Source organism: Thunnus albacares, chromosome 11 (genome assembly GCF_914725855.1).
Source record: "Thunnus albacares chromosome 11, fThuAlb1.1, whole genome shotgun sequence".
Classification (NCBI taxonomy): Eukaryota; Metazoa; Chordata; class Actinopteri; order Scombriformes; family Scombridae; genus Thunnus; species Thunnus albacares.
This window is the reverse complement of record NC_058116.1, coordinates 27,162,668-27,190,303: the sequence shown is the minus strand read 5'-3', so window position 1 is coordinate 27,190,303 and position 27,636 is coordinate 27,162,668. Positions and strand designations below refer to the sequence as shown.

General features: G+C 38.3%; 1 protein-coding gene across 3 annotated transcripts; it reads left to right on the top strand.

Annotated features, from left to right (window-relative positions):
• The first annotated feature begins 1 nt into the window (after position 1).
• pms1 (PMS1 homolog 1, mismatch repair system component) lies at positions 2–22,560 on the top strand. 3 transcript variants are annotated; one of them, XM_044364992.1, is made up of 13 exons: positions 2–87; positions 3,596–3,742; positions 3,941–4,123; positions 4,577–4,679; positions 5,114–5,277; positions 10,411–10,527; positions 12,977–13,099; positions 13,210–13,350; positions 14,101–14,903; positions 18,063–18,530; positions 19,424–19,554; positions 21,333–21,493; positions 21,611–22,560. In XM_044364992.1, the coding sequence occupies exons 2-13, from the start codon at positions 3,611–3,613 to the stop codon at positions 21,809–21,811; spliced, it is 2,727 nt and encodes a 908-aa protein (XP_044220927.1). In that variant the 5' UTR covers positions 2–87; positions 3,596–3,610; the 3' UTR covers positions 21,812–22,560. The 3 variants fall into 3 exon arrangements, with proteins under 3 accessions (XP_044220927.1, XP_044220925.1, XP_044220926.1); XM_044364990.1 differs by lacking the exon at positions 2–87 and adding an exon at positions 1,226–1,303 and having other exon boundaries at positions 3,599–3,742; XM_044364991.1 differs by lacking the exon at positions 2–87 and adding an exon at positions 1,226–1,303.
• The last annotated feature ends 5,076 nt before the right edge of the window (positions 22,561–27,636 follow it).

Sequence of the window (27,636 nt, the reverse complement as noted above, 5' to 3'; positions counted from 1 at the left end):
GTGGAGGTTTTTATGCCCCATTTTTTGACTTGTCAGGCTGAGTCTCACTGACAACAACTTCTACAAAAGAGCAGAGGTGGAAAGTAAGTAAGTATATTCACTCAAGTACTGTACTTAAGTAGGATTTTGAGGTACTGGTACTTTACTTGAGTATTTCCATGTGATTCTACTTTATACTTCCACTCCATTACATTTCAGAGGAAAATATTGTACTTTCTACTCCACTACATTTATTTGACAGCTTTAGTTACTTTTCAGATGAAGATTTGACACAATGGATAATATAACAAGCTTTTATATATAATAACATTTCGTTAAAAATGAAACCAGTGGTTTCCAACCTTTTTGGCTTTTGATGTCTTATAGAAAGCAGTGTGTAGTCGGGGTCACATTTCACATGTCTATGAGTTGTTAACAGCTCCACCACACAGTGATTTTTCCCTCTAAACTTCTCACATGGTTTCATTTAAATAAATGTTCAAATTAGCCAGTATTTCACCAAAAATCAGAGATGAGACAAAAACTCCAAAATCTGCAAATGTTGTTTTTTCTCCTTTTCTCTCCCATTCATCAACTCACGACCCCTCAGATTTATCTGGTGACCCTTTGCAGGGGCCCAACCCCTAGTTTGGGAACCACTGGACTAAACTAGCTAACTGTATATAAAGTAGTTGAAACTAGCTCCACCTCCAGCAGCTACAACAGTAACATGCTGCTCTAACACTGATGCTTCAGTATTAATAATCTAATGAGTACTTGTGTGCATTTATATAATTCATTTACTTAAGTTTCTGAAACTTTCTCAATATATATATTTAGAAATCTTATATTTTTTAATAGTTAACTTTGTTTAAATCGTTTATTCTGCAAGTGCACTGTTTTTGGTCTGAGAGAAATGGAATTTAATTTCAATGTATACAAGTACTGAGAAATTACAATAAAGTTATCTTGAATATATTCTGCAATGCCATTAAGGTTAAATTACAGCATGTACAGTATATTCATTATTATAACAGTGTACAGAATGAGCAGGTCCAATAAGAAAGTCTTACTATTTTCTATCGGACTATTAAATCTTCCAATCTCTTCTTCCACCACTGTGTATTTCTAATTAGCCTGACAACGAGTTGCACCTGCAAGCTCAAACTCAGGGTAAACTTCAGTGTGTATACCTCTGAACCCGCCCACGTGTCACTTCTGACCAATCAGCGTTTAGTAGAGGGGGCGGGAATCGAGTCATTTCCGCCGTGTGGCTCGTGTCTGTTGTTTATGGAAGATCCAACAGTGAATGGTCCTTGTGCAAGTCAGTATTCAACTATTTATCTTGTTATTGACGTTAATATTCAGTTTAATATGAGTTTGTAACCATTAACGTAAATGTGCAAGAAATGATGTTTTCAACAGTAAGTTAGCGAGTCCAAACAGCTTTAAACGAGCCGCAGAGCAGCTAGCTAACGTTAGTTTGAGCTCTAACGTTTAATCGCCTTCTAACTGTAATTATTTATTAAGATGTTTAGAGCTGTAACGATTAATCGACTAGTTGCCAACTATGAAATTATTTGCCCATTATTTTGATAATCGATTAATCATTTGGAGTCATTAAAAAAACCCGGATTCCATCTTCTTAAATGTGAATATTTTCTGGTGTTTTTAGTCCTCAATGACAGTAAACTGAATATCTTTTGGTTGTGGACTGTTGTTCAGGACAAAACAAGACATTTTAGTAGAGCTGCAACAATTAATCAACTAGTTGCCAACTATTAAATTAATCGCAGACTATTTTGATAATTGAATAATCATTTCGAGTCATTTTTTAAGAAAAAAAAGTCCAAATTCTCAGACTCCAGCTTCTTAAATGTCTGACAGATGCTGGGTTTTTGGGGCTGATATCGATATTAGGGAGTGAAAATATTTTGATATCGATGCATTGACGATAATCTCATATAAACAGAATATATACACACACACATTATGAAACGAGTATTTTGCAGTGATCCCTCAAATGTGGTTATCAAACACTTGTGACAAAGATATGTAACGGAAGCATGATAATTTACAGTTTAACAATAAACTTTATTGTATAAAATGACATCAGTGCACTGAAACAGTAAACTTCACTGGGAATTTAATAATTATAAATAACTATGATGAAGAAAAACACACAGAACAAAAAACATATGTATATATTAAACTTGAATTAAGAAAAAGGACCAAATATACATAAAACGCTGCCTATATAACTCTTAAAAATAAAAAATATCGTGCATATCAGACAACATATACACAGATACCGATATATCTGTTATAGGCCAATATCAGCTGATAATATCGGTCAGGCGATATATATTGGTTGTGTTCTAGTTTCTTGTGTCTTCTATGATAGTAAACTGAATTTCTTTGGGTTTTGGAATAAACAAGACATTTGAAGACATCATCTTGGACTTTGGGAAACAGTGATCAATATGTTTCACTATTTTCTGATATTTCATAGACTAAAGAACTAATCAATGAATCGAGTAAATAACTGCCTGGAAGCTCTTTTATTTGTTACGTTCACGTATTTATTAGCGTAATTGTTTTCATCCTCAACTCTTGACTTAAGATGTTTAGAACTGCAACTATTAATCGTTTAGTTCTTTGATAATCAATCAATCAATTTGGAGTACTTTTTTTGATCTTGTATGACAGGAAACTGAATATCTTTTGGTTGTGGACTGTTGGTCGGGACAAAACATGACATTTTAAGTTGCAGCTTTGACCTTTTGAAAACAGTGATTGAGATTTTTCACCATTCATCAAACAACTAATTGATTAATCAAGAAACTGTTGCACAGATTAATCGATGATGAAAAGAATCCTTAATGGCAGCTCTAATATTTCTATGATTAACAGTAATAAATGGTTACTTGTGGCAAGAAGACTGTGAATCTGTGTCCTCATCATCATAATAATAATTATTATTATTGCAGATGGACAATTAAACTGATTTGTTTGCCTCACATAATGTTTACAGGCTGTGCTGTTCTTGTTCATGTACAGTCTCAGTTATCTCACTCAGTTGTCCCTCCTGGCTCCCTCACAGTCAAGACGGCAGCAAAGCAAACAAAAACAGGGATTTATTCATCTCATATCATGCCTAACTTTAGTGGATCATAATATATCGGGTATGGAATGAATCTGGTTCAAGATGACATCAAACTTATCTGCGGATGTCAGTTTTTGAGTGACAGACTTGTTTTTAGCCTAACTGTTTGCTGGAAATGTCTTTTGCTGCAGTTGTTGATCACTTGTGGCCCCTGCCGGCCGGTTAAGAGGAGTAAGGAGTCAGCAGTCAACGGTGATATGAATCGTGTTTATAAAACTGGTTTTTCAACAACTGTGAATCACTGCAACCACGAGAGATCCTTGAGCACACAGTCGTAAATGTGCACAAAGATTATTAGGCTGACGGGTCCAGTCATATGCAAGATCTCCACATCATCTCACAGATTTCACTAACATCTTCATCTTCTTCATCTCCACCCTCACATCACGATGTTGTCCCGACTTAACAACATTCATAAGTATAAAACTAATATGAGGCAGTTTTCTTCAGCAGGTGTCTTGAATCATGAAGCAGCTGTCTGCTGACACCGTGCGGCTGCTGTCCAGCTCGCAGGTCATCACTTCTGTAGTGAACGTTGTGAAAGAACTGCTGGAAAACTCCCTGGACGCTGGAGCTTCAAGCATTGACGTTAAACTGGTACAGAGTTTAAATTACTGGACAAAAAAAAATATTTATTTATAGAACTATAATGATTTATGAGTGATAAGTTTTTGTTGTATTTCATAATACAATCTGTAAATCTTAAGTACGGAGGGTGTGGCAGCATGTTGTTGTATTGTTCTCACAGCTCAGACAATGTACAGGACATGGCTGACTTTTAATATCCCATTGTAGGAGAACTACGGCTTGGACCGGATAGAAGTACGTGACAACGGCCAAGGAATCAAAGCTGCTGATACGGCTGTGATGGCCGTGAGACATTTCACCTCAAAGATCTGCAGCCACGAGGATCTGGAGCAACTGGAGACGTACGGTTTCCGAGGAGAGGCGCTAGGCTCCGTCTGCGCCGTTGCCGAGGTAATTGTTGTGTTATGAAATTCATAATGTTGCTTTTTCAGTATTTAAGTTTGGTATTTATCTGTTTGGAAGTTGAAAACTGAACCTGATTGATGACATGGATCCATATTTAGAGGACTGCATATGTCTCTATCAACAAAAATACTTTATTATTACAACAAAAAACATTAGAGAGTATGCAAAATTAGAAAATGTTGTATTTTTTTGTCAACATTTTGCAATCTAATTGGAGGTTATTTCATTTATTAGTCTTCAACAGAGTCAATGTCCACTTATCAATAGAAAAAAAGCATATGAGCTCCTGCTTATATTCATAATTTAGTATTTTACAGTTAGCAACACCCTTGTCTCTTTAACAGTATACATGTAATACAGTACATATTCCCTAGTTTCTAACCAGTAAACTGGGAATAATAATAAACTGGGATGTCGTGTTGTGCTGTTTCTCTTCAGGTGGCCGTCACTACAAAGACCGAGGACGATGACATCAGCACCCAGTACACACTGAACTGCACAGGAGGCATCGTCTCCCAGAAGCCGTCTCACTTAGGTCAAGGCAAGGCATCGTTAACCGACTCAGAACGAGATGCTGAAGTTCAACTCATGAATGTTTTGATGGTTTTTCATTCTGCTGAATTGGAAATGTGTTGCTGTGTCGCTGACAGGTTTAATATTTTTGTATTTTGAGGGATGTTTTATTATCTTCTGTGCCATAATTATGAAGTTAATGATTTATTCCATGATTTGATTATTCTATTTATTAATATCTTTACCCCAAAAGTCAGTCATTAAACTGACAAATGTATTTGCTGATGGACAAGTCTTAAAGGGATTACGTATAATTCCCGATGATACACATATCATTGATGTTTACACATCTAGCCATCTATGTTTGGGCCTCATGGTGTTCATGTACATCTAGTCTTCCTGCATCCTTCAGTCTTGTCACAGGAAGCTGTTGCACAACTCTGTTCTTTGTGTGTTTTCCAGGAACAACAGTGAGCGTACTGAAGCTTTTCAAGAATCTTCCAGTGAGGAGGCAGTACTATTCCTCCACAAAGAAGTGCAAGGAGGAAGTGAAGAAAGTGCAGGACCTGCTGATGGCGTACGCCATTATAAAACCTGACCTGAGGCTCACGCTCGCTCACAACAAGGTCAGTCGCTCCTCTGGCCTTTTCACATGTAACCATGTGAAAACTCTCACTGGTGAACGATCTGAAGTTAGTGTGACTGTCGGGTAGCGTTATTGAAACCGAGGTGTTTCTCCAGCAAATTTAATTAATATAATTTACACTTAACAACTGTCCAATATTTTATTTTTCCACCAACTCATCACCCAGTGCAACAACTAGTGATAAAGTGATGATTTGCAACCCAAAATCTATCTTATAAGCATCAAACTTTTCACCACTGTAGGCCTTAATGATGGTTGTAAAACGTTTATAGTTTGGTGCATCACAAAGAACGGCAGCTTAGTTTCATGCACCTTAATGTGGAGTTTTTAGTTATCAAAATGTATAAAATATGTCTCAATATACATCTTTGTCACACTATTGTTCTCCTAAATTATGTCTAGACAGCAACACCAGATACTCTCATTTTAATCTATGCAGCTGGCGTGAGAAGCTTCTGTGGACGTTTTAATATTTTTTAATATATTAGATTAATCTGTTGATTATTTTCTCGATGAATCACTTCTTTAAAATGTCAGAAAATGGTGAAAAATGTCGATCACTGTTTCCCCAAAGCCCAAAGAGACGTCTTGTTTTGTCCCAACCAACAGTCAACAATCCAAAAATGTTCAGTTTACTATCAGAGGAAACTAAAGAAACAAGAAAATATGAATTCATATTGTGTCATATTGATTTGAGAATCTGGGAACAGAGAAGTTTGATGTTTTCTTCTTTAAAAATGAATAAAAATAATTATTCGATTTACCAAAATAGTTGGCGATTAACTTTCTATCGATTGACTAATCGATTGTTACAGCTCTGTAATATATAATTTAAGATAATTCAACCATAAGTCAAGCTGTTCTTTACATAAGGATGAAATAATCACTTTTCAAGCCATTATCATGTGTTTGATACTCAAAAGGAAGATTTTTAATCACGTCTACGATTAAATTTATTAGATTATAAAACATGGATCAATGTAACGACCCCTCCTCCAGAGTCTATGAAGTTTAATAGTAATAAACTTTATATAACGGACTTTAAACGTGTTCATACAGTATATTCAGTATATATTTCACTACAAACAGCAGCCACTAGGTGTCCTCATTAGTCTTCAGATGAGAGTCTGAATGTCATTAAGCTCTTGAGGATCACACATGATATTTATACAGCACTAGTTTAAAAAATATGTCCTCCAGATAGAATAACAAATAAAAACAACAACAACCATTATGAAACACAAGCAGCAAATACAAACACTTAACAGTTTATGAGTTGTTAATATTAATGCAGTATGATGTCACAGCTGCAATAAATCTCCACCTTCATGAAGGTTATCATGTTTAATTTATAATCAATCTGTTTCTGAGAGGTTTTGGAACTGTATCGGGTTAGAGATGTTTCTAATATTTATATTGATATTGATTGATATTGTTCATCCCGTTTATATGAATTATAGTAAACAAAATATTAGAACACAGCAGCACCACAAACTACAACCTCCAAAAAGTCTTTTAAACAGATTAATTACAAACTAATCATGATAACTTTGATTGGATTTATTGTAGAGCTGCATTATGTTTAATGTTGATATAAAGTGAGTGTTTGTTTGTTTGTACATGATAATAAAAATGGTCTGAATGTGGGATTGTAAATGTGTTCATCGACATTCAGGCATGACGAGAAAAAAACATGTCAGAGGAGTAAAATACCAACAAATAAGAGCACAGATCACTTTTCACACTCGTCTATATTTCTCTCACATTTTTATGATATTGTGAAATATTGCAAACATTTCTGCGGACGTTTTTAATCTTATGAAATGTAACTTCTGCGTCTGGAAATCCAATGTCTTCGTCGCTTCTCTTCTTCTTCGTCTCCGTCAGACGTGTGAAGAAGCTTTGTCAGATAAATTATGATTCAAACACCCTTTTCTGAAGACACTAATTGTCTCCAGCCTCCCTGTTGGTTCGTTGTCGGTGTGAATGCGAGTCAGTGAGCTATGAAATTGTTACGTGTAATGGAAAAATAATCATTTTGGCTTTGTGGAAACATTTCTATAAACACATCGACTATAAAGCTTTTATTGAGGCGAGCGGACGGACGGACTAACCTGACGGACGGTGAGACTGTCACTTCTTTAAAGAAACCAGATTTCTTACAAGGATGCATTAAAATGTACAATACATGTAATTATTTAAGTAATTATGAGTTGTAGGACTCTTTTAATTATTGTGCATGTGGCCCTCAGTCACATCAGTGCATTTTGGATGCAAAGAAAATATAAAACACTTCTAAATATTATTAAAATAAGTTACTACTTGAATAACTTTTGTTAAAACTAATTATAAAAGCATTTGATGCAGTTTTAATCTGTTGAATGACATGGATGCTCTCAGAACATTCAAACTTCTCTGGTTTTCCTGCTTTGTGTTTCTATTCTTCATCTTCTTCATAATAAAACTCTGAATAGATAATTATCACACATACAGATGTTGACTTTGAGGATAACATCTGGTATTAAAGGGTGTTGATTGATATTTAACAGATGTTTTGACATTTAGGTGAGTTAGAGGCGTCCTGCTCTTTTTTTTTTAAAAAGGTTGGTTGTATTTATTTATTGGGACAGTTTTTAACATAAAAGATGCACCATACTGGAGTTAGCTCAAAGTCAATTTATATCCACAAACCATAAAAAAACACAAAATACAAAGCTAAGCAGTGATCAAATAGTGATTTAAATTCTTTGCTTGCATCAAAACATGAATAAATTCTGTGTTTAAGTTATAATATAATAAATTGTTGATGTCCATAAAGGATGCAAAGATCTACAAACCTTTTTCCAAAAACGTGAGCCTTCGACATTCAGTAGCCTGTCAAGTAATGACGCTGCTCCGTCTGCAACATCACTGCAAGACAGAGGTGCTGCACAGCTTCAGATCATCATTTAGCAAATGAATAGCTGAAAATAGTAAAGGTCAGTGCTGTTAATGGAGGAGACTGTTTACACTGTGCACAATGCTACTGGAATAATATGCTGTGAGCTACTGGTAAAAAGACACTGTTCTGTATTTGCATCGTGGTTTCAGCTGTCGAAGGAGCAATGAAACCCAAAATCTATCAGGAAATCTGCGTATAAACAGAAAGATGATTCAACACCAGAGTAAATTCACTTTATATATTATCTTAAATGAATGAAATGCTTGACTTGTGTCCAAGTTGGCTGCACAGAGTTATTTGTATCATTTCATTACGTCATTAAGACTTTAAGGTTTAGACTCTTGCGTCATTGACACTTTGTATTTATAGTGTCTGAAAAAAAAGTTCATAAAATAATAGTTCAGATAAAAAAGAAATCATAAAAATGGCCATTAGAGAATGGAAAACAGTCAGATAACTAGTTGATTGTTGCATGAGGTAGTTGACAACACACATACCGAAGCTATGTTTCATATTCCACAACGTCCAATTTTATTTGTCTACATTTGGAACGATTAATCATCAGCTTAACCACCGGTCGTTAATTATCAGTCGTATCGGGGTTAAATGCTCTCGGTATGAATAGTCAGTTATTTTGGTTGTAAATACGTTTTGAAACTGTTTTTATTTGGTTTCTTTTCTCCCTCTGGGTTACACAGGAGTTGCATGCTTTCGGGGGCACATAATAAAAAATCCAGTTATGTCAGTTTGTTCCATTACATAAGATTAGATTAATCAACAGCGGAATTATTTAGCAATTAGACATTTCCATCCCCCTTTTTTTTTTTTTTTTTTGCTCTTTCCCAACCACAGCTAAGCATAACTGTCAGGTGCCCCAAACACAAATATGGCTGACTGTGAACTCGGATTTGGCTGATTATGACGCCTGAGTAAGTTGCTGAACACAGCTGTGGGACTTAGCCCCCAGATTCAGTTTCAGGCTGCAGCCAGTTTGTACACAGAGGCGTGTAGGTGGCGTGGGTCAGGGAGGGGGCACACGACCACCATATAGCTTTCATAGAAATCAGTTTCCTCCCCCCACCCCCCCCCCCCCCGCCGTTTTGTACAATCAGCACTCAGTTGCCCCTATCCTTTATCTCGAACTCTGCTATTCGGCCTGTGTCGTGTTTCACAGCTTCTTCGAGAACTGTTTACAGGAGTGATCCGTTTACATGTGCCAAATTGCGTATTTAATAGCTGAGACATGCCCCGCAACGGAGCGCATGCTTTGGGAAATCAACACCCAGGGGATCTAATCACAGGGAGACACAAACTACAAGCCCGACCCGTGGGTGTCAACATATTTTGTATCAAAAAATATTTCCTGATCTTGACATGATCTTTTCTGGTAATAAAGCAGGTTTTTTTTTCACAGGCGTCGCTGGTAAGTTTGAAGAGGATGTTTTTGAATTGTAATAATTTCCAAAATGGTATAAAGTCATTATAAGGAAAATAATCATGACTTAAGTAGCTGAATGTCCTGTTGTAGTTTTAGGTTTTCAATTAATCTTTTCTCAATTGATCGATGAGTTTTTTTTTTGTCCATAAAATGTCAGAAAATGGTGAAAAATGTCAATCACTGTTTCCCACAGTCCAAGATGACGTCATCAAATGTCTTGTTTTGTCCACAACACAAAGATATTCAGTTTACTGTCATAAAAGACTAAAGAAACAAGAAAATATTCACATTTGAGAAGCTGGAATCAGAATTTGGACTAAAAACAACGACCCAAAACAATTAATTGATTATAAAAATAGCTGGTGATTAATCTATTAATCGACTAATCATTGCAGCTCTACATGCTGTCTTATAGTCTTGAAACTCTGTCACACATCACTGATTTAAATCATAAGATATATATATAAAGAAGTTGTTATAATTTAAATCCCCCATTAAAGATCCTCGATGGCGCCCTCAGAATGAATTTTATAAACCATAAACTTTTAAACCGGACATTGCTGGTATCACTACAGTTTCATCTTCCTCTGGCTGAATATCTTTACAAAGAATATGTACGAGCTCCGGATATGTTGGCGGCTCCGGTGGCCCAGTTTCTATCTTGACAGGTGTTTATGCAGTGTGATTCGCCTGATGTGGACTCATGGAAGTCGACCGGTGTCATATTGTTCCAGGTGGTGGTTTGGCAGAAGGCCAAGGTGGTCGATCACAGAAGCGCCCTCCTCGCTACACTGGGGCCCGGTACTGTTGCCAACCTGCTCCCTTGCCACCATCGCCAGGAGCAACCAGAGGTTAGTTAAGGGGAAAAAAACGCAGAGACGAGAAAATTCAGCAAATCTGTGGAACGAATATCAGAGTTTTCTTTGTTTTCTTGCGTGCAAACATTGCTAGAGATGCATGAGTGTGTATCATTTTTTTAAAAATCATATCACATTTTAGATAAGTCAGTTTGAAATAGTTCCCCCCGTCTTGACTAAAGGCGATGTAAAGCTGTGTTATATCACAGTATAAAGGCTCGGCGTTTACAGGTTTCTGGTTTCATGGTCAACTGTTATTTTTATTGTTTCACATGGACCGTTGCTCAGCTGGACAAAGTCACCTTTGAACGTCGTAACAAATGATGCAGTGAATGTGAAGAGACTGCATGGAGCGCGTTGCTCTCTGATGGATGAGCGTCACAGGCACATAGCAGGGCCGAGCTGGCACGCCGCCACATGCTGCCCGTTCCACCTCGTGCACACACCTTCCACTCCTTTGCTCTCATACTGTGGCTCCCATGCCCCTTTGCCCTTCATTATGGGGCCAATATAGCAGTTTATCTTCAAAAGAAACACACTCGCCCCCTTTAAAGAAAGCTCACCGTCAACAAGACCGACTTTAAATCACACGTCTTTTAGTCTCGTTTTCGGTTAAAAATCGAATCTTTTTGATTTGTGGTTGAAAAAGATTTTTTTTGACTCGTTTCAGGAAAGTTTTAGAGGTCAGCTTCTCTGACGTTTAGTGACACTAAAAAAGCACTTAAAAACATATTTGTAATAATGTAATTTGCACTGGAAATAACTGACACGGTCTCGCCGGATAGCTTATTTGTTTTACTTGTCTCCGAAAGGTCTAATTTAACCGTCAGTACCGCATTAAAAGCCTCGTTAAGATGGATACTTTTTGCCGAGCAAATGAAAGCACGCACGTTATACTTGACCGTGAGCTAATAACCTCATCATGAACGCCTGGTCTCAAGCCAGCAAATGTGGTCAGTTGGTGGCTGGCCAACTATTCCCTTGCCCTTTTCTCTTGAGTTCTTTCCTGATGAAGAGTGAGTGATTTTGGTTAGCTAAGCTTTGCTGCGCTGATTGTAATTGAATTACTGTTGAGCGGTAACTTTCTGCTTGGTCACGGTAGGTGTCATGTGGCTCGTACCTGCTGCCAGGCTCCCAACTAATCTAGTCTGACAGATATGGAGCAGCCCTTTTCACCCTGTTTCTCTCTCATTTTCCTCTTTGTTGTTGTTATTTTGCTGCTGCACTTTGGTGCCCGGTTATGAGAACAACCTTTCACCTTTCCCTCTTACTCCCTGTAGCAATGAAAGAGAACTTTTTCTCCTCCTTGTCCCCAAAGACCAAAGCTTAGTGATCAAGGGAGCCAGGTTGACAATTTCACCGGGGCCTCGCTCAGGGAGAGTTGCAAGAGCTATTCCTCTGCAGAACAAAATGTGACACTCATTTTTGGCAGCATGACTACACATAGCCGCGGCCCTTCAGGGCCAGAGGTGCCATTCGTGCTCTCATAAAGTGACCCTAATGAGCAGAAATAGAGAGAAGCATATGTGCCCCGACCTGAAACAGCAGTTCATTTATTAACTTCATTGGCGTGCGTTGCTGCTAATAGTGAGCTCGAGGCCATGTGGAGAGAAAAAAAAAAAAAAAAAAAAAAAAAGCATGGCTACTCACCGCCTGCAATCTGTAGAACATTAATAGCTTTCTATAATTTCTTACAAGCTCACATTCATAATGGAGTTTTGAGTACAATTGTTGGGTTTTATGTCGAGTCATCAATTTCAGCTCATGAGATCTGCCTCAGGCGGTGATTCTGGGTGAAAGGTCATAATATATGACGCAAATTTTAATAGAAAAACACCAGCCTGTGTCGGCCGTGTTCATAGTGAAGCCTGCTAGTAGATTCTCTCGTTTCAAATGACTGTCTGAAAAAAGTTGCAAAGATAATCCAGGCCATCGAAAAAATATGAAGGGAGTCGATGAAACGAGTGGAAATGTAGCTACTACTCGTCCTCATTACGCCGCGGCAGTGTATGCGCGGTATGCTGCGACCGCTGCCAAGTGCCTGTTTGCTTGTGCACAATCAGAATTAATGGCTTCATTCCCAGCTGTGCAGGCAGTGGACTGGATCAACCGTGTCATCCTAATTGAAAATGTAATGGTGGCAAAGTTTATGTAATGTCCAGGTTTTTAAAACGTGTAGTTACGCCTCCCCCCCCACCCCCCCACACCCCCCCCCCGCCCACCCCACCACCCCCTCTACCCCATCCGTGCCAGCCGGCTGCTGAGCATGTCGGTATGAAAATGTTTGCATAGGCATCTCAGCCAAATTCATTCCCTTATTACAGCTGTTGTTTGTTATGCAGTGTGATATTTTCCTCACTGTATTTTTTTTGTATGACATCTACTGTCTGCTTGTCTTGTGTCGGATTGTTAATATTGACATTTATTTTATGTTTTTATTCAGATTTTTCTAGACGGTTTTTTTCCGAAGCCTGGAGCAGATTACTCTTCTACAAGCACGTCGACACCTGACAAAACATTCATATTCGTCAACAACAGGCCTGTCCACCAAAAAGATATAATGAAGGTAAAGTCATTCTGGATAAAAATGTTTATATAATGAATATTTTTTTATTGTATCTTATGCCGTTCTTTTCTTTTATGTTTCCTCGTTATCGCGGTCGGACGGATCATCAGCTGTTGCGTCAGCACTACAACGCTCAGTATCCCGACGACCGAAATCGATATCCCACCCTCATGCTTAAAATCGTTGTTTCGCCTTCCTCGGTGGACGTCAACCTGACACCAGACAAGACCCAGGTTCTCCTTCATAACAAGGTAGTTGTGAAACTCAAGCTTGATCAGTTGAACATGTGGTCACAATCTATTGTTCAGACGTGTTATTGAGCTCTTCGACAGCGGTGTTTTCAAGCACCGTCCAACTTTTTCTTTTCATCGGGGAACTAATTAAAAACACTAGACTACAAGATGTTAAAGGATAGATTTACAGTTTTTCAAGTACAGTAGTCAAGTTTTTCTTGCTGTAAGAGCTATTGGCCATTAAGAGATCCCTTCCTAATGTGTATTCAATATGAGTGATTCACAGTCGTCCTTCCGTGCAAAATGTATTTTTTTTGCAGAAGTTCATCAGAATTTTATCTGAAGATTTTATGAGTTTATGAGTCAAATCAAGACTATCTGACAAAGTGTTTTTAGCAGAAAATTCCTTCTTTTTGCTTTTATCCCTCCACTGCAACTCAACAAGGAACCAAAAAAGGGAATTTTTGCACTAACAAGCTTCACTTTATTTGACTAACGCAGGCAGCTGAAGTCGTATAAATGATTCAGATAAACTTTTGAGAACATTTTTGCACAAAACGAGGACTCTGGATTTTGTCCCCCAAAGCTCATTTGGAGGGAATCTCTTAATGGTCGGTATGAAGAGGAGGGATGATTACAGCGAGGATTTCAGTGTTCATATGGACACCTGATTGTTATTTTAAGACGGATTTGGAAAAATGTGAACCTATCCTTTTTTTATTAATAAAAATATTTTCCATCTGTCATGTGTGTGTGTGTGACATTTAGGAGGCTGTGCTGACTGCAGTAGAGGCTTTACTAGTTTCTCTGTATGGCTTTCGGCCCAGTAGCGACCCCCCACCGGGGAAGCAGCTCAGCCATGAAACATCTTCACCATCTAGTCCTCTGCAGACCGATGCTTCACAACCGGGCGACGAGACTAGCGTGGAGAGGGATGTCACGCCCGACGACCGCGGCGGTGACGTCCTCGAAGATGCACCCGAACGCTGCGACGCGGCTCTTTCCACAGCCGGGAGCACCGATGTTCCACTGAACAGTCAGACCTCCAACGGAAGCTCCTCATCCTCTATAGCGGAGGACTGGATCGTCAACCAGATCCCAGATGGGCTCGAGTCTAACTTTTCTCTTTATGACGATGAAACGGCTAATACAGGAAGCAAATCCCCCGAGAGTTGCGAGGACAACGGCGTGTTAGACGCAGACACAAGTAAAGACGGTCTATCAGCTGAGGACTGGAGCAGGGGGACGGCTCTGACGGACCCCGTGTCAGGAGAACCCCTTCGACCCGTCGAAATCCATCAACCCTCAAAGCACAATCACTCAGACACGGATGAGATCAAGAGCAGCTCAAACAAAAAGGTGTTCAACGTCATAACGGAAAAGCGGGCCGCTCTGACGGCCTACGACCTGATCAGCAACCGAGTCATGAGGGCACCGCTGTCTCCCGCCGCCCTCTACGAGAAGGAGGTCAGAGCAGAGGTCCTCAGGGAGAAACCCACAGCCAGCCTGCAGGATATCAGCGTCGCCGTTCACGAGAGATGGAAAAATCTGAGGGAGGAAGACCGTAAGAAGTGAGTTTCCAGACCTTCACCTTTCCAAGCAGTTGTTTCCATTTCTTGTTATTTGCAAGGCAGAGAGAGAAGGAGGAGGTTTGACCTGTCATTTGCATGTGAAAAGCCCCAGCCTGGAAATTTTGTTGATACGAGCTGTGTTTCTAATTTCCAGACAACTGTTCCTAATAGCGGGATAGGTAGACAACATTTTCCACAGTGAAAAAGGTATCACTAATGATGAAGTGTCGTCTATTTCCTGAGGATGCCATCTCATCCAGAGAATTCACATGTCTCACGTTTGTGGTTCACTGTCTGTTAAACTTCCCACAATTTCAATAATCCCTGAACACAGATGTGATTATAATGATTTTAATTAGAGATCTCACCATTTACTTTTAATATCAACTGAAAGGTAAATGTCTTGTTTCCAGGTTCTCACAAGTCTCTTTGTTCATTTTTAAAAAATCTCACCTACACTTACTTCATAACTGGTTGGAGGAGTGACACATAGTTGGCTAGTCAAGAACAGATTTGAGTTCTGTGCCAAACAGATTTGGCACAGAACAGATGGAGGTAATGAGCATTTGTGTTTGACCCCTTGCTCCCCTCAGAGTCAAAGGATTTACATTAATGAAGGTAAGACAGAGATGGAGTCATTTAAAACAAAAAACAAAAAAAAAAACAACAAAACAGAAAAACGAGGTGATCAGATGAATGCAGACTGCTGCTAGAATATCTGGTTATTGGTTGTGTCTGTCACTGCTTATCAGTGGTGGAAGAAGTACTCAAATGCTTTACTAAAGTACAAGTACAACAGTATTATAATACTTTATTACAAGTCAGGTACTTGTTCTGCAGAATATCTGCCCCTGCGACTAATATATTCAATATACAGTACAATATATTATGATATTTTACATGATTAATACTGATGCATCAGTGCGTAAGCAGCATTTTACTGTTGTGGCTGCTCAAAGTGGAGCTGGTTTCATCTACTTTATATACAGTTTAATCCAGTGGTTCCCAAACTAGGGCACCGGCCCCTCCAAAGAGTCACAAGTTAAATCTGAGGGGTCGTGAGATACGATAATGTATGACATAAAAACACCACAATCGTTTTCATGTTATTACAAGATTATTTCATGTTATAATGACTTTTACTGAATAATCTGGTATCTAGTAATAACAATAAAATATCTCAGAATAACATGAAATAGCTTATAACACAACATGAAAAGTTTCTTGTTAAAATTAGAAAAGTTTCTCATTATAACAAGAAACTGAGCAAATATATTTTTTGTCATAGTAGCAGCAACACACTGCTGTAGAAAAAGTATGTTCTTGTCTCTCATCTTTTTTTTTGGTGAAATATTGGATAATTAAAAAGTTTTATTAAAAAATAAAAGTTAAATTGTAATGAAACCGTGTGAGATGTTTAGAGAGGAAACATGACAAGGAGACACAACTACACACTGAAATTAAGAGCTCACGAGACAAAAAGGTCATTAAAACACTTCTTTCATCTTTAAACTATTACCAAATGCTTTTTATGTCAAATGTTAATCTGAGAATTAATAACTAAAGCTGTCAAATAAATGTAATGGAGTAAAAAAGTACTCCATTACATTTATTTAAATGCAATATTTGCCTCTTGGTTGTAGTCGAGTATCAGTAAAGTACCTCAAAATTGTACTTGAGTAAATGTTCTCCACCACTGCTTTCTGTTTACTACATATTAACTGTTTTATCTGAGTACAGTATTTAGTTCCCTCAAAAATTCCCCAATGAAATTAAAAAAGGAGCGTCCACGGCATGTATGCAATGCAGTGGGCTGCGTTTTATAGATTCAAAAAATGGCCGTTTTACAACTCCACCGCTGACAGTGATGACACAAAATGATGATGAGTAGCGAGTGTCTAAAATCTCTCGTTCACTATTGATTAAACTATTTAGTGTCTATTATAAAGGGAGTAGTGATTGTGTCGTGTCTCCAGGCTCAGCGGACAAACTGTGAGCAACTCTTTACCTTTTTATTCAGTCTGTTGGATCAAAACCAACTCTGAAAAAAGACCAAATCTTGTCTCGTAGTCATTAATAACTTATAAAAAGCTCCGGGTGCACGAAAACGCATCAATAACAGAAAGTACAAACTTTTCTGTTTGTACAGAAATCTTCTGTTCTCCAGCCGTGGAATAACACCATTATACTGCACTGAAAGCGCTTCAACCTAATTATGTTAGATTACTGCAAACCAATTTAAAGTAATTGCAAGGTTGGAAAATGTGTATCAGCAGTACTTGGGGCCTTATATAAGGTATGGAAGAGTGTATGGAAAAAGCCATCTGTTTAGAATCCCGCCTTGCCGTACTGCTGTCTTTAACATGAAATAAGACGTGGTAAGTACAGTACTTGGCTTCTTTCACCGCCACCGTTCAGTGGTGTACCACTTCTAGGAATTACACAGTTCACGAAACAGGTTATTTGAATAATGGGGTGCTATGTTAAGCCTTAATGCTTAACATATGAAGATGCATGGAAACATGACTTGGCAAATACCTATATTGCTCAGGAAAGCACCCTATATATTTATATATACATATATATATATATATATATATAAAATTCAATATCATGTTCTCAGTATGTACAGTGGGAAGGTGATACTCGGTATCTAAATTCTTAGAACATACTACTCCTGTAGTATGTGTACTGTAGTAGACAACAACAGATGGCAGCTCAGCAGCTGTTACACAGAGCAGAGCAGCTGTATATAAAACAAGTTAAAGCTTGAATCACTTATCAGGCAATTAAAGCATTTGGGCTGGTTATTAATGTTAATAATGATAAACATCCCAGTAAGAATTGATTTGGTGATTTGCAGGTCAAAAGATGTTTGGACGTTCAGGCTAAAACTGGACATATTTGGTTGCATATTAGTGTTTCATTGACTATTTGAATGTGAAGCAGGTTCTAACTGTATGTAGTCATTTAAATGCTGTTTAAACAATGGTTATAAGTAACTTTTATAGACGTTTATAAAACTTACAACGACATTTCAGATATCCTGGATGTCTAGACGTGTTTTGCCTGCTTGTTGGGATGTCAGCTCGGAATAAGTTTAATAATAAAGAAAGAAGTTTGTCACTGCTGGTTAAAGACTTGGTTGAACTCTCGCAGGTATGAGGAGAAAGCAAAAAAACACCTGGAACACCACAACCACAAGACCAAGTTGGCCTCCGCCGAAGGTCCCAGAGAGACGAGCGCGAGCACCCCGAGAGGCCACGCGCAGGGCCAGAAACGCAAGGCCCCGCTCTCCAACCAGCAGCTGCTGGACGAGCTCTTCTCCGCTCAGCCCCAGAAGAAGATGAGGAACCCTGCGCCTAAACCCTCACAGCCCCTCCCCTGCAGCGTGGCTGCCCTTCGGCTGCAGCTTCAGCGCCTCTCATCCCAGAGCAGCGCAGCACCGCGGGGCCTCCGTCTTGTAAACCGGCTGGCCTCTCAGAGCGCCTGGGTCATTTTATGTGGTCAGAGGCTCATGTTGTTAAACCCATTTCGAGTGGAGGAAGCCTTGTTGTTTAAGAGACTTCTAGAGAATAATATACTTCCAGCAGTGAGTCTGCAGAACCCTATACAGTTAACAGATGGGTAAAGTATCACTCACTTCTCTCTAGCTAAATTCCAATGTTGTCAGTTGTTTTCCTTGTGGGAAACTGCACACTCATCCAATTTCTTTAGATACTTAAGAGTATCTAATAGACACCATTACCAAGAAAAACAAATCCTAACCCTTGGAAACCCTTATAACCCTTCTTTACTTAAGTAAAAGTACCAATACAACAGGGTTAAATACCTCATTACAAGTAAAAGTACTTAATTTAAAATTTTACCAGAGTAAAGAAGTGTTATCAGCTAAATTTACTTAAAGTATTAAAGGTAAAAGTTTTGCTGTGACTGATATAAAACATATAATAAATTACATAATTAATACTGATGCATTAATGCATAAGCAGCATTTTACTGTTGTAGCTGCTCGAGGTGGAGCTACTTTTATATACAGGTTAGTCCAGTGGTTGCCAATCTAGGTTTCGGGCCCCTCCAAAGGGTCATAAGATAAATCTGATGGGACAGAAAAGAAGAAAAAGCAAAGTTATTTTCTCTCATCTTTGTTTTTCTTGGTTAAATAATGGATCATTTGTACAGTTACTGAAATGAAACCATGTGAGATGTTTAGAGGGTAAATGTGTCTTTGGTGGAATTGCTAACAACACGACAAGGAGACACAACTACACACTGATTTTATACAAGAACTCACAAGACAATTTGTTGTTTTATTATAATCTCATCAAATGCTTTTTATGTCAAATGTTAATCTGAAAACTGGAGTCAAAAGTACAATATTTCCTTCTTAATTGTATTGAAGTATAAGTAGTAGAAAATGGAAATACTCAAGTTAATTACTTGAGTAAATGTACTTTGTTACAACTGCTCATATCTAAAGTCTGTTGTTGTATGTTTTACATCTTGTCTCTGTCTTGTAGGAGTCTCGGGGGAGCCGAGTATGTCGAGGCTTTGTGCAACATGAAGAAACAAAACCCTGATCTGAACGGAACGACGTTCATCTCTGATCCCAGAATCGTGGCTAACGGGTTTAAAATCAGACTCACTCCAGGTATTTATACATAAAGTGTTATTTTTAATTTAATTCTGTACGAGACAGTCCAACGTGTGCGCGATTAATCGAACATTCACCAGCTAATTATGCAGCTCGCCCTTTTAAAACCCGACAACAAAACCACTAAACATACGAACCTTTAAACTGGTACTGTGGGTACTGGAGTATAACGGACCAGTAAGAAAACAAACCTTTCTCATGTTTCTGAGTCACGCTGTTTAAAGGTCTCACGGATCGTTCAGTTTTATTTCACAAACGTTGGAGCCGTTTGCCATCATTAATGTCATAGTTCACAAGTCACTGAGAAATGTCAAACATACAGTCCCGGAAAAATGGATTATAGTCAATTATTTCTGACAGTTTTCTGTGTGTCGGATTAGTTGTGGATAAGACAAAATATACTCATTCTTTCAAAAAAACAATGAATGATGACACAGAAATTACAGATTTTGTAGAATCTTGTGATATAAAACCAAACAAATGTAATTTAAAAAAAAAAAAATCATAGAAGATTAAGAAAAGTTTATCAATATTTCAATATGATAAGAAAATTTTGGCAAATACATCCAAATTGACCACAACACTTTTATTTGCACACATGTTCAAGCATTAAAGTTATCAGTGAACCAAACACACATTTAAATAATTAACACATTTATTCATATTAAACAATAAACTGGTTGCTTTAAATAACCAGTTAGACTTAGTAAAGTGAATATAATTGAAAAAAAAAAAATAAAAAAAACATCAGTTGTTTATACAAAATGTGTTATTTATATCCAATAAGCTTCGTATTTTAGGAAGATCCTATTTGCGGTTTAAATATTTAACAGATAAATGACATTAGTGTAATTTAACCATATATTTACTGTAAGAAACTAAGTCAAAAACAAAGGTAAATGTAATTATAAGCATCATGTAAAAAAAAATAAAGCAGTTAAACTTGTTTTTGCCAGATTTCTTCCATCATTATTATGACATTATTCCTCCGTTCGCTAGTAAAGGGTATACAGTGTCCTGTGAATGTTGGTTGTTTTTGTTACTGGAATGGTTCACCTCAGTTGACATTGGCTCTCTGCCCGACAGCGTGGTCTCACAGTAGGTTTGTACCCCAGTGTGCAGGTGATGAGAATGGTTGCCCTTTAAGAAATTCAAGGAATTTTCATTTGGCACTGCCAGCCTCGGTGGGTGTGCATGAGACTGGAGGTAGAGGCGTATATAAGATGGTTTCATTGCACAGTCTGCTGAATATCTACAGCTTCGTGACGGTTATTGTGACTATTCATATTTAAAATTGATAGATTTCTCACAAGCGAGGCAGCAAATTTCTGTATGCAGTTAAATATGCTGTAAAATAATGACATTTCTTACTGACAGTTGTTGCTCTCTACATAAATATTTAATAGCACATGCACTAGACTTTGCAGTCTCGCACAGACAACAGAGCCAGCACAGAAATATTATAACTGTCTCTGACTCTCCAGGGCTTTTTGGTTCATTTTTCATCCAAAGTCATGTATCAGAAATATAAATTGTGCATGATTTCCAGTATTTCCTCATGAAATGAGAAGCTATCATTCTTCCACCCTACAAGACAACTTCCTTTCAGTCTGCTGGGGCTTCTATTAGTCATTTAACACTCCATTTGGCCCTTCGCTTGTTTGACTTGGTCATCAGTCCGGCCGTAAACCACAATATTTATTTATTATTCTTTCCTGGAGATAGTAGTAGCGTCTGGAGTATATGAATCCTTGTTTTCTGCTTGTTTTGGCCAGGTCTCACGTCAGCCGAGAGACATCTGGAAGTGACAGCTATGGCAGACTGCGTGCCTTTCCTCGGCGTGGAGGACCTCAGGGAGATCCTGACTGCAGTTCTTCACAGGAAGGCCAGCACCGTGCATGAGTGCCGGCCACTTAAAGTCACAAACTACCTACAAGTGAGACACGCTATGAATTCAGGGATGAGAAAAAAAAAACAAACTGCATCTGATAAAGTATGTTAGGTTATTTTCTTTGTTTAATTTAATGTGTGCTATGTGACTTTTTCTTGACAGGGTGAAGCGGTTCGACTGGCCCGGCAGCTGCCCTCACATTTATCCAGAGAGGATGTGCAGGAGACGCTTCAGCGGATGGAACAGCAGCTTGATGAGAACAACCGGACCTGTTTCCATGGACGACCGTTTCTACAACACCTAACTGACATCCCTCGTACAGACGAGGAAGCCGAGGCTCTGCTCAAGCCTTTAGAGCTGTAAAAACACAGACACCTTTTTTTATTTTTATGAAAAAATAAAGGATAAGACTGGCATTTTTCTGTATCAGAACCAAAAAAACAATGAATTGATCTACTTATAAGTATTGTGTATGTATCCAAAGCCTGATATATCTTATTCCTCTGTGCTGTAGACCTTCATTGTTGTCCAAAAACTAAAAAAAAAACACGTCAGTTAGTCACACCTTGTCCCCTGAAGGCAATTACTACTGTAGTTTGTTTAGACATGGCTCCAAAGACTTTTAACAGCGTTTTAAGTCTCAGGAGAGAAGTTCCTTGTACGGCAGATGCTTGGCTAGCTTGTTTGTGCTACATATCACAACCTCATGCTACACTGTAAATTCGACCGTAATCTTAGTGATGAAGGAAAATGTCACCCAGTGCAGCGATGTGGCTAATTGATGTGTTTTTAATGTTTTTTAGACACAAACGGAGGTCTTACGGCACAGAGGAGTAAGATACATCAGGCTTTGGATACACACACACACACACAACACTTATAAGTAGATTAATTAATTGTTTGTTTTGGCTCCGCTCATGAGATTTGATGACAACAAGAGAAATACAGAAAATCACCACTATCCTTTCAACAGCAGTGCAATATCAGTGAACATCTGTGTCTTTTTTATGCAGCAGATTATTGTAAACTACCTGAATTATTTCGATTCTCCTCTAATTCTGTACAACTGTGTTTCAAACAGAGTATAATAAATTTATATTTGTACATTTGTACTTTGGTTAAGCTTGTAACTCATTTTGTAAACATTGAGTAGTTTTGTTGGGTTTTTTTTTATACATTTGATGGCACAGCTTATCTGTAATAAGAAAGGCCTCTAACAAATATGGATTTGAGGATGCAGCTCATTTAGGGCTTATTAGGCCCTATCTTATCACAGAACGCCGGAGTGTTTGTTGTTGAATAATTAACGAGAGTGCTGATAAATAAAGGAGAGATTCATACATAAATATAAAATAGGTGAAAGGCTATTTTATTGGTTAAAAACTGTATTAAATGTTCCCACATCACACACTAGTAAATTTAATGTTTATTATGGTTTTGTGTGATTATATTAAATTTTTTATGTTTATAGGCCACATTTTTATATGTATGACTCATTTTTTTTATATTAGCTTAAATTTGTTTATGTGTGTGTGTTTGTGTTGGGTTATTTTTCTGTAAATTTGCTGTTATAATTTGCTTTTTGTGTTCAGTAAAATCTTAGTCACCGCTCAGTTATAACCAAATTTAAGGAATCCTTATCAAACATGCTTGTTTTTAGTTATGTGTTGTTTGAAAAAAATTAATATCAGATATTTTTATCAGGTTTTTTAACTGCTGAATATCGATACCCATCTTAGAAATCCAGTATCAGTCATGCTGTAGCTCTATCCACTGTGAGATATTATGGATTGGAAAGATAATCTTCCTATTATCCGAGTCCAAATAAGGTGATTTGTTTGAGGCAAATTATGTCTGAACTTCTGGTCTATATAGCCCTATTTGAAAAAAAATGAAGAAAAGGTTATAGACAAGGAAACCTTTTAGTCGTCAGCTTGCTTGAAAGTGAAGTTTAAAAGCTAAGCTAATGCTAAATGAATTTAAATCTGCCCTTTTTTCACCATATATATGTATATATATATATATAGCAGATAACAAATATAGTAATAGCCTGGTCATACTGTAGTTTCATAGTGCAACTTAATCCAATTTGTCAGCGGAATTTTTATGGACATAAGTCAAACCGCAGTGAAGTTGAGACATAAAGTCAGATATGTTTTTATCTTACCAGGTATTGCAGGCAAAGAGTAATGATATTTAATTAAAATGAGATATATGAAATAATAGATTCACAACATCAGTGTATTTATATGCATATTTACTCTTTCCTGTTACACCTACATGTTTTTTTCTTCTCTTTCTTTTTTTAATAGATTGATTTCTGACCTAGTTTGCATTTCTCAGATTAACAACAGCAGTCTTTGAACTGCTGAGTGACACCTGAAAACCAGAGTATTTTACTACCCCTGAGCCTCATTGTGGCACCGTTGGAATGAGTATTGGCAAGCAACAAGCCAGAGATGTACACTGTGCCAGCTACTACCCATAATTCTTTTCCCTCAATTAGTGCCAGCTGCTCGGCCTTTAGTATTGACAGATAGTTGTATATAATCCCTGGCTGCATTAAATGCTTCAGAGATTTGCGCTGTAATTTCAACCACAAAGTTTAGCAAATCCTTGACACTGCGCTAACTTGTAGCGGTGCCACTTCCTAAAGACCTTAGACTATTACAGCATCATTCTGGTGTACATGTTGCCTGGGGTTTCCTGTGGGAAGCCAGTTTAATTAGGCTGTGCTGTAACCCTAAAAAAAGGAGGGACTGGTAGTCTAAAAAGTCTATAGGTATATGATTTTTTTTCTCAATCGTGCAATTTCACAATACTTTTCAATAGACGTGGTGTGATGAGAAGTGGAAATAACCTCAACAAAGGCTTCAGTTCTTTCAGTACAGAAATAGTCTTGACTATGGTTTGACCACACTTGGATAACAGGGATACATATAGCCACAAGAGGTTTTCACTCATCGCCTTGTCATATGGACACTGAATCTCACCGCAGGGAAAAGTGCAATCTGAACACTCATCTAATGATAATATTATAGTTAGGGCAGTGAAAGGTCAAACCACAGCACACGTCTTGTTTTACGTGGCCTCTGCTGAGAGAACCCTCCCACAGATGGCTTCGGCATTGCTGCAGGGCCAACGCTATGCAAAGTGCCTCAGGGAAGGGGATAAATGCCGGCGAGGACCCCTATCCCCCACCCCCCCTCCAATCCCCCCCCCACCCCTACCCCATACCCCCATCTCCCCTCAGCTTTTTGCCCCTCACTCCTTTGTGGACTCTTGTGTGAAACTTCTCACTGTTGGACACGTGCTCCTCAGTTTCTTGAGTCCAGAAATGTGTACAGCAGCAGAATTTACTCTGTACGTGCTGCCTTCGGCACCCAGGGGGCATATCAGAGTAATTGGGGACGATTAACTGATGACCATCTTTTGACCATGCGACCACACTGTTTAAAAGGTCAGCAACGGTTCAGTTTGCCAGCTGCCTTTTAAACCACCTGTTGCACTCTTTTTGACATTTTCTGCAACCAAATTGAAGTATTTGGTAGTGAATAACGCGACCCGGAGAATGTAGAAAGAAAGTATCTTGTAATGCATGCAAAATTTTGAATATCCAAACCTCGATACAAGAATACTCGTTTCACATACAGCGTCATCAAGATAGTTTTCTATTCTCCTATTACTGCCTTAATGTGCAGAGCTACTGCTTCTCAGGTCGTATTCAGCAGCCGGGGCAACTGTACACCACTCTCACAACCCAGAAGTAACCGTGCACTTTAACAGAGTCGTCAAATCCAAAATAAAATGACTTGAACTATATTTAACCCCTTTCCCACTCTATTTTTGGAACTGTTATGAGAAGTAGTCACATAGAGTACCTTGCCCGGTGCTGGGTACAAGCACCACCTGTTTCTGTTTAGAAATGTGAAACTAGATGTGGAGAAAGACAACATTTATACATCCCCTTGGGAATGCATGGATTCAGCATGTCATACTTGCAAAAGTAGTGATTAGATAACAGGTTACATCTTAATGGGAAAGAACAAAATTCATATCAATCACTAATCAAGCCACTTCTTCAAATATTGCCGAAAATGGCAGTGAAGAGACTAACGGCGTTCAATCATAGTTCTAGTTGGATGATCACATACCGGCTGTCCCCACATGTTCCCATGTTTCCTCCGAATTTAGGCGGACTGAGTCCCACAGTTTGTGTTACTTTCCGAAACATCAATCGGGACATTCATGCAGCAATTGAGTAGCATTTTTCATATGTACAAATTTTGTGCTGTTATCCCCATTCGTATGATTGATCATGTCTTGCCCCTCTCAATAATGGCGGATTTGCAGCTATGAACACCTTTGCCTTTGGTAAATGCTAGGTTGGATCAGCTGGAGGGACAAATTCGTTCGTCGGTTACACGCACAATGAAGAAACACGTGTATTTTTCACGAGAGCTGGTTAGCAGCAACCTTTGCCTTTAGCCATGGTCAGACGAGCTAGTTTGTTTCAAGTATACTCTGGTCTTAAACTCACCAATGAATCTCTGCACCATCAAAAAAATATAAAACAAAATCCGCTTGCATTCTGCTGCTAGCTTTGATCGTGTAAGGGGAAATTTTTGGAAGACGTAACATATAGTAGTACAGCCTAAAGCAAGTTCAGTGGTAGTATTTTGAGTTCAAGGTGGGGAGAGCTGCACCTGTAGCGCAGGGTTATATATTATAAGAGTGTTACAACTTCTGTTTTTGAAGTTGTTCCTCGTGTGCTTCACTGTTACAAGCCATCAACTGGACAAGTCAAGTTGAAAGCTAGAGAGGAGGGCAATTTACCTGTTTGTTGTTTTAGGTTTATGCTCCGGTCCGTGTTAAATTAAAATTTAGTAGTAGCAGAGAATTACTCTCCAGTCATTACTTCCAAAAACCAGTTGGAAGATGATTTAACTGCCAGGACTTACAGAAGTACTTGCAGTCAATAGCAAACGAGACAAAAAGAGTGTACAGTCCTTTTAGGGATCTTGGATAAAAGGCTGTTTGCCGACTTTGTAATGCAACTGCTTTACAGTAACGTTAGCTTGTTACTCGAATGAGGCAGCGGAGGCACTGCGAATGAACCGAACAATGTCGACTCCACCATTTCAAATTAGTTCACACAAATTATGTATTTGAATTTGTTCAAACTTGATTTTTTGAATAAAACAACAGCCCCAGTAGAAACAGTATGCTTTAGATAGCTGATGACGGACTGATTACCTCCCATACTGATGACCTAAGTTTGAAATCTGTATCCTGCTGTTCAGGGACCTGATTTGTGGCATTTTGAGAGACAGAGGATCAGTTTTCTAAAACAGGGCACTCCAACATCCACCATATTGTCCCCATGCCTCCTCTCGATGTTGTCACACTATATAATATTGTATACCCAAACACACAAACAGAATAACTAGAAACTACTACAAACATATACTTTAATGGAGATAAAATATAGAAAACTGGATATTTCAGTTATGACTCACCTGTTGACTGTCTACTGCTTTGAAGCCCGGTTTCCAAACAACTACTTCCCTTTGCTACCTCTTCGCCCGCTGTATGTCGCCTCTTTGAAGAAGGCATTGTCACTGTAATGTGCAACGCTTAATAGAAATACTATAGAATTTACAATTTTCTTCCAGATAAATAGGTTGTAATATGTTGCACAACGAGCTAGTGAAGCACTGTAAACCATGTTACCGCACATGCTCAGTGGCATCTGCCTTACAAGGAACTACTCTCCGGAGACTGAAAACGTGATCGCTGTTATTACTCGTTGGAGCCGTTTCTCAACAAATTAACCTGCCCAAACTCTTTAGGGTGAAAGAACTTGTCACCCAGCGCAGCAGCGTGGCTCCCCAACATGTTTTTAATAGTTTTTGGACAACAACGGAGGTCTACGGCACAGAGGAATAAGATACATCAGGCTTTGGATACATGCATAATACTTGTAAGTAGATCAATTCATTGTTGGTTTGGCTCTGCACATAAGATTTCTTGACAAGAAGAACAATATAGAAAGTCGTCAGCCTTATTCTTTAAAATACTCATTAATAGAACTATACAATATGCTTTTTCCTTAAATAAATCAACCATTTAAAAATCTGTTAATCAGATGCAAACGATGGTCTTTAAATCTGTCACCAAGCCCCAAC

Coding starts and splice junctions, on each gene's coding strand:
- pms1 (XM_044364992.1), top strand. CDS start 3,611: ATGAAGCAGCTGTCTGCTGACACCGTGCGGCTGCTGTCCAGCTCGCAG. Junction 4,124..4,576: donor CCGTCTGCGCCGTTGCCGAG/GTAATTGTTGTG, acceptor GTTTCTCTTCAG/GTGGCCGTCACTACAAAGAC. Junction 19,555..21,332: donor TAAAATCAGACTCACTCCAG/GTATTTATACAT, acceptor TGTTTTGGCCAG/GTCTCACGTCAGCCGAGAGA.